The 14,126-nt window shown below is 41.4% G+C and overlaps 1 protein-coding gene across 5 annotated transcripts in view; it reads left to right on the forward strand.

Moving 5' to 3' along the window:
* Positions 1-734, forward strand: part of OSBPL3 (oxysterol binding protein like 3) — a 68,127-nt gene extending 67,393 nt beyond the window's left edge. For all 5 annotated transcript variants that reach the window (XM_018573590.1, XM_018573728.1, XM_018573656.1 and 2 more), the window contains one exon: positions 417-734. In XM_018573590.1, coding sequence (XP_018429092.1) covers positions 417-513 — 97 coding nt within the window. In that variant the 3' untranslated portion in view covers positions 514-734. The remainder of the gene's footprint in view (positions 1-416) is intronic.
* Positions 735-14,126: the final 13,392 nt, after the last annotated feature.

Below are 14,126 nucleotides of genomic sequence, written 5' to 3' on the forward strand. Positions count from 1 at the left end.
TTAACTGAAGGAAAAGGGGGGACCTTTTAAAAGATAACTTTACTAAAACTACAGTTTTCCATTAACCAGTGCTGAAAGACCTAAAAGTCACAAGAAGAGCTGTTAAAACTGTGCAAATCTGAACCGTATTTATATTGTGAGGCATTTATAATAGATGTTATGCCCTAAAGCCTGCTGTGCAAAGTCGGCTACAATTTTTAAGGGTCTATTTGTGTACATCTTGGCTCTGAGTAAATTTTTAATACAATAAGATAGCATTGTTCTCTGGCCTGTGGGAGAAAAATATATTAATTGCAAAAAAAGTATAAAACCATATATTAAATGAATATTACATGAAGAAGTGCAATTTGCATGTTTTAATTACTATTTTCTTGACCAAACCTGGTGATTTCTTTTTTTTCTTGTACTATCCACAGAAAATCAAGCGATGATTCATGGGTAACGAATAACACTTACTGGCAGCTAAGAAAAGATCATGGTTTCTCTAAAATGGATTGCCCAGTCTTATGGTGATAGGAAAATGAAGTGGACATTTGTATCGAGCACTATTGACAATATTACTGACATTACGGGTGTACTCGTCATCCAACACTCCCAGAGGAAATGCTGGAATGTTTAGAGCTAGGGTATCAAATGTTATCCAGTATTGCGCAAGGGGTGAGGCGCACAATATCAAGGAAATCTGCACTCGTTTGCACTGCTGAATTTGTTTGTTTTCCCTGTAATTTCAGAATTGCATCTCTCCTACCTGTTAGGCTTATTTTAAATGTTTTAAAACTGATGTATGAAATGTATGATTTTCCCGAGAAATAGGTTATGTTTATCTTCCAATGACCTGGTATGCCATTCCAGTGTAACTCTGCCAAAGAGACTGACGGAGAGTTTGAACTTTGGTCTAGGTTATTGCTGTCTGGGTCACTACAGGGGAAGTCTTCCCTTCACTTCCTGTCTCAATGACCACAGCAAGCTAAATAGTATTTGGCTTATAGGAAAAACTACAGCAAGTAAAAATCATTGCACGGTTCTAACAATTTCCCACTCTTACAAAAGTGCTTTTCTTTCTCATCCATTTGGGACACAGTAATTCTTTACCCCTTGGCTTATACTGGAATCTGCAGAAGGATTAGACACTTGCAAACAAAGAAAAACTGCAGGCAAGCCCAGGAAAACTGCACCCACTACTATCATGTCACAGTTTTCTCTTGATGTTCTAAGAGGGTGGATGTCTTTTCTTCAGCTCTGCTGTGTTAAAGAGTAACCTATTGTTTGCTAGCAGTCTTTTGTTGCTCATCAATTTTTTATTTTCAATCAAGACTTCTCTCTTTATCGCTTCTACTCATCTAACAGCTTGTCTTTTGGAGTACAAGGTACAGACACCTCTGGACAGGACGTTGTGGAAATTGCCTGGATTTGGCCTTAGGGCGCAGGATTTCCCATGGGGCACTTTACAAACTCCATTCTGGCAAAGTTAGATGCTGAGTGCTTTGCAGGTCCAAAGCCCTTGGCATTGATTCAGTGAATGCAAGATCCTAGAGGCGCCTCTTGTTTTTTCTTTGGCCTATCAGCTTTTGCTGTGATGCCCACCTCTCATTTGAACTGATTTTGGACATCCTGAAGAGTAAAGGCTTTCTGTGCAATGAGGGACACATGTCCCACCCCTCTATGTTTATGGTCATGCTCTCAGTACTGCTTTGCTACAAAACTGGCATATGCTGCTGGTGGGAGGGGGCTATATAGGACTGGCCTACAGTTTTTTATTTGCCAGTGTCCAATCCTCCTGTAGGCAGGATAATAACTGAAAGGTTAAAAAAAACTTCCTGTGTCCCTTAATTGACTCCAAGAAAATGATTTTATATAACTGCAAAAATCCAATTATATGGCGTATGTGCGTCCCCATTGTAGAGCTGTCCCCTAATTTCCAGTCACTGAGACAAGAAGGATGGTGGGGGGATCCTGTCCCAACGAGGGAAAAAAAAAAGGATTGTCTGCAGCTGTACTTTACATTTTTAAATACTTCCTGTTGATACAGAGAAGAGCGCATCTAATAGTCCATGCAGTCTTTTGACATTGTAGGTACTTAAAAAAAGAAAACAAGGATTTTTCTGAAGTTAATATTTGCTTTAGACCTCCTTATGTAGGATGTAGAATGTCCCAAAATGTACTCTACCGGCTCTTTTTTAACAAAGTACTTTGTGCTAACACCATGGCAACAATCCTTTCAATGATGCGGCTGTAGTCAAGTGAAATTGCTTTGGGTTACTTTACCTGCTACATCACCATTCATTTTATTTAAAATCTTACGAATAAGCCATGTAGAGCATCATTATCTATGTTTGGAGGAATCATGAAAATAGGAAACCTACGGGGTGATATCCTACATTTATGATTAAAGTTTGTCACTTGGCATGTATTAGGTTAGGAAAATGATTCAAGAAATTAGTAAAAGTATAGGGATATATAGGGAGTATATGTATGGGAGATCTATTTAAAACAAGGTGATTTGATTATGTAATTCAGAACTCACGAAAGTGTTATTTTTAATATTTATTTTTTTAACAGTTTCTCACATAATGCCTTAACTGAAATTATGTCACTTTCATAATGAAAATAATATTTCTTTAGGCATGTGTTTGCATGCAAGCAAGAAAACAAGCAGCTACTGTCCAAGATGTATGCTGACCTGTCATTCAAACTATATAATAATTATATCTTCCTACATACATGTTGGAGTTTGCTCCATATTTTGCCATTGTTGTGTTTCTAATGAGGTGCAGAGCCATTAAAACATACCCGGTCAAGCATACAAAAATGAGATGTATACTGTCAGAATGCAAGCTACAGGCAACCTATTCATATCAAAATATATCTATAAGTGAGCCCAGAACCCTCTTGCCACATCTTTTTGTGATATGCTGCTTTGCTCTCCTGTTGCAGGGCAGGTGGGTAAGTCTACTGTAAGCTCACTGATGGGCTTTGAGGCGTTATACCAAAGAAGTTGGGTCTGTTAATGCTTCACATTTTTCCCTCGTAGCCAGATTGATGTAGACCTGCCCACTTATCTTATTCAACCCATAGGCTGAATGAAAAAATAGAACAGATTCCTCCATCAATGCAATAAGCGTTGATGGACGAATTCCCCGCTGTTTGCATTGTAATTTGCCAGCGGCCGCTCTCAGAATGCCTGAATGGATAGAGCAGCTGATTGGCTTCTAGCTCTGTTTGGCCAAGAATTTTCAAGCTGGCTCCTTAGATCAACTAATCAACAGTGCACCTGTGGAAATTCGACATGTGTATACCCCGCTTTGACAGTAGCCACTTCTTGGAGAGTCAGATGGCTGTGTCTCCTGCCACGTGTCATGTGTCATGGTTCCCATCTCCAGTGTCTTTACAGGACAAAGTAGTGATGTAGCGGTCATAAGACAGAACCACAGTGCATGGCAGGAAACACAGCCAGCTCACACTTCTAGAAATGCAGACTGCTGAAGAATCTTATGAATGCTGCAGCATTGCAATACAGGGAAAGTAGAAGATACTGGCTGCCAGAAGGATGAATGCTAGCGTTCTTTCATTGTAGGGACCTTTTCAGTAGATTTTTTTTTTTTGGACTCAATTTAATGTGCCCAACAGAAACTGTTTGAGTTACTCATAGCAACTAATTAGTGTCATTTTTGATTCTGTACTACGTGGGGAGAGTGAAAAAGAAAATTCTGTTTGGCTGTTATGAGCAACACAACCAGGGTTGTTTAAAGCAGCAACTCTCGACACCCCACTCCTCCAGACCTTGCCTGAAATCCCCTGGCAGCTCCCAGGCCTCACCTATTCTAAAATGTATAACCAGAAATGAATACAAGGTTAGTGAATATTTTTCCATTTCAGATGTTTCTGCATTACCATTTAGTTGGTGGGAAAGGGTCCTTAGTGCTGTCAGTCGTCGGCTGTTGTGGAATAGAAGGGCATACAGAGCATGTGTCATTCCTTTGCTGCTTTGCAATATACCTTCAGTGTTTCTCTTGTATGAAGTCACTTGAAAGAATCGCCCACAGTACAGATTTAGGGTGTCTGCATTTTCAGACTTCACCATCCTTTCTGCTTTTTTTCTGAGTGACCCAGTTTCTTCTTTCACCAATTTTTACAGCCCTCTTAGTTTGAGAAGTGTTGCTGTAAACCTTTAGTGTTTGCAAGAATATTTACTAAAGAAACTTGGTGAAAATTGAAAGGTGCGCTGAATTCCATAACTTGGTTTTTAGCAGTTTAGTGTAGACAGTCCGTTGAAAGGTAATCTTTTTCATTCATGGATATCAGCACACCTTTATTCTTCCCACTGTTGTATGAAATATAGCCAAAGTCTTGTTGCATTTACAATGAACCTCATCTATAAAAAGCTTTTAAATGAATAGGTCTGTGTTCCCTACCAATCACGTTCTTTGACTTTGTTACCGGAACTGGAATAATGGCAACTAGAATCTGATTGCTTGTAATAGGCATCACAGACCCATTCCTTCAGAGACATACAGATGAAACTCGAATAATTAGAATATCGTGCAAAGTTCATTTATTTCACTAATGCAACTTAAAAGGTGAAACTAATATATGAGATAGACTCATTACATGCAAAGCAAGATAATTCAAGCCGTGATTTGTCATAATTGTGATGATTATGGCTTACAGCTCATGAAAACCCCAAGAACCCCAAATCCACAACTTCAAAAAAGTAGATTATTACATGCAATCAATAAAAGGATTGTACAATATCGGACCTCTGAAAAGTACAAGCATGCATATGTACTCAGTACTTGGTTTGGGCCCCTTTTGCAGCAATTACTGCAATTACTTTTGCACGATATTCTAATCGAGTTTCACCTGTATATTGTTTTTTTGTGTGTGCTGTCAGCTCCCATATCGCAGTATAAAGCATCTCTCAAAAAATATTTTGGGTCGGTAAAATCTGTTTTTATATTTGTCTTTTTGTTTTCAAGCAGTAAATTAAAATGGACAGCAAAGCAGTTTATTGGCTAGCAGTTCTGCCTTGCAGCACTGGGCTCTTTCTTTGGAATCCTGACCAGGATATTATCTGCATGGAGTTAGTATGCTCTCCTTGTGTTTGCATGGGTTTCCTCCAGATACTCTGGTTTCCTCCGACACTACAAAAGATATGCTGGTAGGTTAATTGGCTCAACTGAGTACACCCAAGAAGGCTGGTTCATCTCCTACACATTTAGAATCACCAGTGAGAAAAGCGCTATAGAAATACAAATTCCAATAAATCTTTCATTCCTTATGCAGAACAAAGCTCAATTTTGACACAATTTAAAAGCCATTGCTAACTGCTCGTTCCAAAAATGTTACTTCCCTGGCTGTGAGCTGACCCTCTTGGTTCAGTAGCTTGAGTCACTGACCATGTATAGGTGTGCAGAGAAGGACTTTAACTTGATATTCTTGATCTACAAACTTGTTTTGGGCCAAAGAATCAGCATAACAGCCAGGTAGTATCTTCAGGAGAAGGACAGTAATGGCAATCTCTGTATTTTATCACAAAATCAGACCTATGTAACCACACCTCTTGTTAGGAAGTAGAAGTCAGGATGGATGCAAAACCCGATACATCATCTATGCCACTTTTTCTGAAGATTACAAACTATAAATATATAATGGGTGCTGAACTGAAAAAGATCATTTTCTCTTTTCATAAATTGTTTGATTTTTTTTTTCTTGTTTGACCTTTTAATGTAATTTCTTTGTACAGTATAAAGTTCTCATGTTGTATCATCCATGTTTTCAGGAAAACGTAACCTTCCCTATGCCGTGATTTATGTACATAATGTAGAAATGTACAAGATGCACAATCTAACCAAAACCAGTCCTTCTTTGCTCTCTTCTTTTGTCTCTGGTACCGTTCCACATCTGAATGTATCGAATTATATTTTAAGTGTTAATGTCTGTGACATTAAAAGCGTCAATATCCGTCTTCCATAAATCAAATAAAAAATCGCCTTAGTTTTGTTATACAAGAAAGCACACAGATGCATAAACTAATATACAATATTTAATTACGCTGCTATAAAGTCTTTTAACTGTAGAGGAATAATTATTAGTGAGTATGGCATGGCTATTCTGTATGATTGTGTAAATAAAATTATTTCACAGTAAGTGTGTCTTGTTTTGTGTATTTTATCCATTTGCACCATGCAGCCCCTTTTCATGACCATACCCATAGTCAACCTGTCACCATAGGGTCATGTTTACAAAACAAGTGACCTTTTAAAAGTTGAATTTATATACCTAATTTCCAGTGGCCATTTATATACCTAATTTCCAGTGGCCCATGTATTGAAGAGCCAATGCATCTCTGCTCCACATCCACTGCAAGTATTCAACCATCGGGTGAAGCAAATACTTGCTTCCCCTACTGTCAGCGGTGGTTCCTCCCTCCATCACTACAGCATGTGTGAGCCGGCCAGAGAAACCACAGCGCATGGAGGGGAAGTAAGTATTCTGCACACCAAGAAGTGTACAATTGGTGCAGCAACCGGGAGCGAAGAAGAAGCAGCTTTTTAATACACGGGCCACCTTGAAGGTAAGCTATATATGTTTCTTTTAAAGCTGTTCACATTTGAATTTAGAGTTCATCAATTTTTAAGAACTACAAATAATTTTAAACATTATTTAGACTATAGTGTCCCTTTAGGTTGCATTCACATTTGTGCACCCGTGTTCATATGGCATCCCAACATGGATACAAGCACTAAAAAAATGCACTTGATCCTCAGCACACAGAAACTCCTGCAATAAGGAACAAGCTTTGCCTGGCTGTGTTCCGGAAACAAGTCAGGTGCCATTTTAATGCTGTTCAAATAATTCGATAAAATGACGTGATGGTCCCTCCAACCAAACCTTATACAGTAGTTTCCACTTATTGTAGAGTTCAGGTTCAATCGAAGTATTGTAATACGTGTGCACAGGTTTGCGGTTGTTTTTAATGGAGCTTGTTCACATGTGGCCAAAAAGTTCATGTCCTTATTTTTGATCTATCAATGCACATGATTAGGTTCTTTGGTGGGAATGGCAGTGCATGTCAACACATGATGGCACCCTTATCCAAAGCAACAACAAAAAATGCCGGATAGCACAGAAGCATAGATGTGAATCCAATCTAATGGCCAAATGGCAATTTTTTGTGTAGGAACAGCTTACAAAGGAAGAGCTCTGCTCTACAAACATCTGCTCTCAGCATAGTCCTAATTGGAGCCTAAATGACTTCTCATTGAACCATGCCAGTAGCCCCTATTGCTGGGCATCTGTGCCTGGCTTTTTTGTTAACATTTCTTATTCAGATTTTTTTCACTGTGCTTATCAAAACAGTCAAGCACATGCCCCATGGCTCAGCAGTTATGGACGGAAGTCTTTTGTATTTTGTCTAATCTGCTAAGCTCTGCCTTGGCACCCCAAGCATGACAGGCCCTTCTCAATATTTGCCCACATGGCCTCCTCAAAGCACAGTTTGCAATGATTTTGCAAGTTCTTACAGTTGCTAAGTATACAATCACCAAGGCTTGGATACCTTAATCTCTGCAGACTGGCTGGACTAAATCCAGGATCATATAGGCCATTCTCCATGGAACAGGTGGACGCTAGGTTGGTGGATCCCATGGATAAGTGTTATTCCATCTGGTATCCCTGGACTGGACACATTTTACCCCCAGGGTTATATTTTGGTGTTCTATATAAACAGTTTGTGCTACTTGTATAGTGCTAGTAGCATGTTTGCATAGAGTTATACAACTGTATATTCACTGCTACATTACAGTGATTTGCAGAGAGTGTACCCCTCCCCCTTTTCCTGTATTCACTGTGTTGTTCAGAGTCATCACTGCACTATTAGTGATAATTGCATTGTGGTGTGACTGTATACCATCCAATCCAGTGAATAAACCCAAAAGTCCTAAGATTCAATTTTTGTCTGTGTTTATTTCTGGTGTGCATGTTTGTGCGTGCCTCTTGCGGTATGCGCACGTATGTGCGCACACGCCTGTTGCGGACATTGGCGTCAAAAGGGCTATTTAGGCTGTGATGCCCTAGCGTCCAATGCTGACTGGTCTTTAGCTGTTCCCCTAGCCTGTATCCTGCATCTTGACTTGATCTCGTTTTAAGGACCCGGCTTGTTTGACTTTCCCTCTGCTCTTCTGGATTCCTTCACCTTGGCTCAGCTCTGACCACATTCCTGCCTGCTGCTTTGCACCACATTCCTGACCCCACAAATCCCAGCTGCGTCTTGCCTGCTGTTCCTTTACCTCGCTGCCAGACCGTTGCTGACCCGGCTAGTCTTGGACTTCGCTAATTACCACCACTTGACCCACTCTCGTCCTTACACACGTGTTCCACCCCCAGGGGTTCTCAGACTGGAGCTGCATGAGAGTCCTTCCTCATCAACTCAGACTCCTCTAAGGTACATGTTTGTGACAGGTGGGGTTAATGAAGTAGAAGACAGAACCTGGGTGCCTAAAGGTGCCCATACAATGGTCGAATTTCGTCTAGTTTTTAATGCACCGAAATTTGCACAGTGTGGGGGACTCTTGGCTCCCTTTCAGCCGGCATTCCTCGATCAGCTGATCTGAAGGAGTCGGCTGGAAAATTTTCGGTCGATCAGAGCCGGCAGCCAACAAGCTGCCCAATCTGATTGTCAAAGGCCGGCACCTGTCAGAATACCCAATCGCTTGAAAATGGAGAGAAATTATTTTCGACATGTTCGCTGAACACACCCACGAATTTAACTCAAGCAAGTTTGCCCATTATTATTGTCAATACCCCTCACTGTATGTGCAGAATTCTGAAGCAGAATACCTGGAGATTATACAAATCAGTCTGTAACATGTATGACAATGCTACTAAAGAAAACAGGTCCTATGATGTCGCATAAAAAACCCCCCACAAATAAGTACAACCCAATAACATAAAAAAATATAATTTCTATGAATATATATTGCTACACCATGTAATATACATGCACATACATATGCAGGTTAAAGGAAGAAACAAAAGAATACAGTTTATTTAATAGAAGAAAGAACAGTAGTGAAAAAAAGAGATATAACAATAATCGATCTATAAGGTGGACCTGCTCCCCTTCACGGCTCAGTTGTCATGATCTTTATTCTTGGTGGTATGAGGGACACGTATATCATACCTACACAGGGGGCACCTTCTGCTGGTACACAGCCATTGATTTATGCAGGCCTGATGGAATAAGTGGCTGCATGGAAGGCGTCTGTGGGATGAAAGACAGAAACACAGATCATTAGGCCTCATTCACACACGAATCGGCCTGCACGTACAGCTCCGTGCTGCGTGCGGGGCCGTACCAAGTAGCTGCCGGGAAGGAGAGGTGCTGCGTGTGATTAGAACGCAGCCCCCGTCCTTCTCTATGGGGCTACGCGGCCGTACGCTCACCTCATTTGCAGGTCCGTAGGGGTGCGGGTTTTCTGGTCGGGACGCATACATGTTCCATTCCGGCGGCGTATGAATACGATCACCCGCACCCCTACGGACCTGCAAATGAGGTGAGCGTAGGGGGGCGTACGGCCGCGTAGCCCCATAGAGAAGGACGGGGGCTGCGTTCTAATCACACGCAGCACCTGTCCTTCCCGGCAGCTACTTGGTACGGCCCCGCACGCAGCACGGAGCTGTACTTGCAGGCTGATTCGTGTGTGAATGGGGCCGTACACTTCACAACGGTTATAAGTTATAAGAAATAAGATAAAAATACATAAAGGTTACAAGCATTACAAGCATAAGCACGTTTAATGCCTTACCTGACATCCTTCCTGTCCTCTATGTTGGCCACACAAATGGTGCATGTCTCATTGCACGAGTCACATTCATTCCTCTGTAGACAGATTAGATTGAGTCATTAGAAGACTAGATACAGAAATCTTGCATTTAAAGTACACTATGTATGACTATGGGGCCTATTTATAAAGATCGGCTGAATAACTGATTTTAGTTTTAGGATACTTCATCTGATTTAGCAGAAGTCACCTTCGACATGTTTCCCCAAATCTGCAACACTTTGACAAGGTAGGGAAGCTGATGACATAGTGAAGAACAAAAGTTGGAAAAAAAAAGTAATTCTAGCAAACAAGAAAAAGAAAACAAAGGCCAGCAGAAAGACTTTATATGTTAGGGAAGTGATTGAATTATCTTAATTATTGAAGCCAGAGGATAAACATGACATGTAGACAACTAGGGGATTAGCAGCGGATGTCCTCGTATTTCCTTAGTACGATATACCATAGGTAACATATGACACAATAGAAAAAAGATTTTGTTCTCTAGAAGAAGTTGACTTACCATCCTTCTGTATGTGTATTACTGTGTGTGGCTCTTGATTAGATTTTTAGCTGCCTGGCCATCTGTGCTGGAGGATCGCTGCTCCTCATCTTGGTGGTGGTGTTGATGAACCAAGCATTGCCATTGTAAATACAGAAAAAAAAATGCCACAGTATTTATTAGGGATGCACCGATACCAATTCCGAGTATTTGGGTGAGTACTCGTACTCGCCCAAATGCTCCCGATGCCTAACCCGATACCGGAACCTGGTGACATGGGGACATGGAGCCGGCTTCCCAGTCAATCAGGAAGCCAGTCGGGAAACTGGCCATTCAGGAAGCCAGGTGGTGAGTCATTACCCGCCCCCTGGCTTCCTGGTTGGCCAGAAACTTACTCCATGCTCCCTCGTCAACTTTTTTTTAATATTTGAAAGGAAACCTGCTACATAAAAAACAGAAAAGGGTTAAAGGAGAACTATGAGGTGAGTGATTTTCACTCAACCTCATAGTTCGAGCCGACCTGTGGCAAAGAAGCGGTCACAGGTCGGCTCCATAGATCGGGAAGTGAGCGAACGCATACTATCCCTCGCTCACTTTCTGATCATCTCCCTGTCAGTCACCGCTCCCAGTAGGGATTTCCCCCTCCCCGCTCCGATCCTCCAGCGCTGAGTGGAGGAACAGACTGGGGAGGGGGTATGCAGAGCTAGCTGTCACTCACGCAGCTGGGTGGATCTCGACAGCATTGTCGGAATCCTTCCCAGCTGCGGCAATTTTGGTATATAGCGAGCAACAGCTCGCTTTACTGTATACTGAGCTTTGGGTCACGGGAGGACGTTAGAGTATGTCCTCCCGTGACCCTAAAGAGAGCTATGGTATAAAAAGGTTAGCCCATAGTTCTCTTTTAATAATTGACCAGTGCCTTATAGAGAAAGATTTAAAGGGCCAGCCCACACAAAGGTGATATATTTGTTATGGTTAGAAATTGGCAGACTGATTCAGCTCTTGGCTTCTGATATATTGTAATTCTTTTAGCAGTTCAAGTCATAGATTTTGTAAGCCATGTGTATATGAAACCAATGGTTTTACCAGACAGGAAGTGAAAATCTCCAACAGGGACACAGACAGCACTAAACATGCTTTTTGATAGTAGAGTAAGGGCTGCAAGAACCCCTGACAATTTTTTTTGCTGTCTCTGTCCATGTTATAGAATTTTCGCTCAAACCATTCTGAGGCAGGGTTTACACCTAAGCGTCAGCGTTTTTACACACATATATTATATATTTACATATATTAATTACATGCGTTGTTATAGGCAGATTGTGCACACAATTATTTGCTATCACTTCCTATTCATTCATGACTGGGGACATAGTAAAAAATGACTATCTCCTCAGTTTATAAATGGACAGGTACCGCTCAGTGCAGAGACTTCCTCCCCATTCATACCTGGAGAGATAGTATCTTCAAAGTTTTGTGAATGAACAGGAAACCTCTGTACCGAGTGCTTCCTTTTCATTGAGAACCTGGGCTGTAGGCAAAGAGATTTAGGACTCTGTGTCCCCAATATCTTTTTCTATCTCAAAAGTTATATATCAGGAGTCTGTTAATACGCTGTGTTACGATTAAATGTATGCATGCAGCGTTTTCATCACAACACACCCCAACACAGCTCAGGCCCAACACTGCAGATCAAGCGTGACCACAACACATAAGTGTGAGGCCAACCTCCAGATTTTTTACAATTTTGCGTTCCTTTACCGTTTCACAAAAAGACGCATTTGAAATGTACAAATATTTGTTATGTAATAACTCCGTACAGTTTTATCTTTTAGATGGAGGAGGAATCTTGTCAATTATGGTTTTCTTTATGCGCTGATAATGATTTTAGTGAATTATTACTGAACATATTGACCCACAATATCAGTAGCGTCATCTGTATGTGCGGTCTGGAAATACCAGGGTTTGGGGGTCTGTTACAAACTCTATAAGATGAGGGGGAAAAACTGCAAAAATGGTCTGGCCGGCGGAGGTTCAAAGTCTTCAGCCCAGCCTGGCAGTGAAAGGTTTAAAACTGCTCCCTGGGTTGTCATGTATGCCGGATGGCACTCCGTGGGCCGAAATCCCTCTCGTCTGTCACATGACATACATTGCCTAACCAATCCCATTACTTTATATCATAATCATGGAACATCACTAATTCCGGGGGCACCAACACCACACCGACAGAGTACACAATAACAATCTAACACGACCCCAGGAATATACAGTACATGTCCTAATAAAGGAAAACATTATATACAGGGGTACATTATATTAATCAATATATTATATACAGGAATAGGTTATATCAATCAGTATGTTATATACAGGAGTACATTTTATAAATAAGTACATTATATACAGGAGTACATTATATAAATAAGTATGTTATATACAGGAGTACATTATATAAATAAGTATGTTATATACAGGAGTACATTATATATATACAGTCTAGTTATAAAAACTCAGATCTCTGACACATCTATAGTCATCCTCAGTGTCTCTCAACATCTATTAGAATACAATAGGAGGACTCTCAGTCTGCAGCACAGCAAAGGTTAATGTTAGGTGCAGGCTTCCTAGTAATCCCGCCTCCTTGGTGTTCTAATACAGACAGACTCTTCGTCCAATCACAGCGCTCCTGAGCCTCGTCCTTCCACCAATGAAATATACAGAGTTCTGGGAGAGCGGAGATAGGGGAAGCTGTGCTGTGTATCCAAGTTCTGGAAGAAGTGGCTGGATGTGTCTGAGGGGTGAGTTCTGGGCAAAGTGAGCTCTGTGTTGTACATGGGGCTCTGTGTTGTACATGGGGCTCTGTGTAGTGTGTAGATAGGGGCTGTGTGTATGGGCATAGCAGGCTCTGTGAAGTATGTAGATAGGGGGAACTCTGTGTAGTGTGAAGATGGGGAACTCTGTACAGTGTGTGTATATGGGGGGAGCTCTGTGTAGATAGGGGGGGAATCGGGATCCGTGTAGCGTGTGTAAGGGGGCGGGCTCTGTAGTGTGTGTGCGTACACAATAATAACACAATAATTCTAGGTCCACATTTATGGTTAAAGTGCAACTGAAGCAGAAAGTTTTGTATTTACTTATTTTGTAGTTTTGGAGTGGAGAGGGATTAGAACCCGTCAGGTTATATTGCTGTCTGTGTCCCCGTTAGGGAGATTCAGCCTCTCTATTTGTCCTGGTGATCATTATCACTGAAAGTGAAATTAAAGCCCAAACTTTGGGTTGTCCCCAGAACAGGAATAGATGGGAAATCGTCCAATGGGGACACTAGTTCTGCTGACCACCAGGGATTTCCCTCCAGAGAGTTGACCCATTTGTGTTTGCGATTGGATGAGTATCGCAGTGTGCTCCATACGACTCGTGTGAACAGCTGCAGGTGGGAAGTGATTCCCATATACATGCATGGGATGTGCTGCGATTACCTGCAGACGATCGCCCTTGGACGCAAACAGTTTGAGTCCAGGGGGGCGATCGCCCGCAAGCAATTTCAGGAAGTCCAATGACACGAGACCGGCCTCAGGTGCTGTCAGCTGTGCAGCATGAGACTCTCACTTGTGAATGGGGCCGATAATGTCTTCTCTGAGCAATTCTGATGTCATAGCAGAATGTGAATATCTTTGCACTTAATACAACAACAAGTGTTGTGGTTGGTCAGATACAGAGACATTTATTCATCATATTTATAGTTTTATTAGGAAAAAGGAGACATAAAATTGTCATTTCTGCTGAACAAATAATACAATCCTAGATTA

This window comes from Nanorana parkeri, unplaced genomic scaffold (genome assembly GCF_000935625.1).
Source record: "Nanorana parkeri isolate BGI_ZX_2015 unplaced genomic scaffold, ASM93562v1 scaffold4, whole genome shotgun sequence".
Taxonomy (NCBI): Eukaryota; Metazoa; Chordata; class Amphibia; order Anura; family Dicroglossidae; genus Nanorana; species Nanorana parkeri.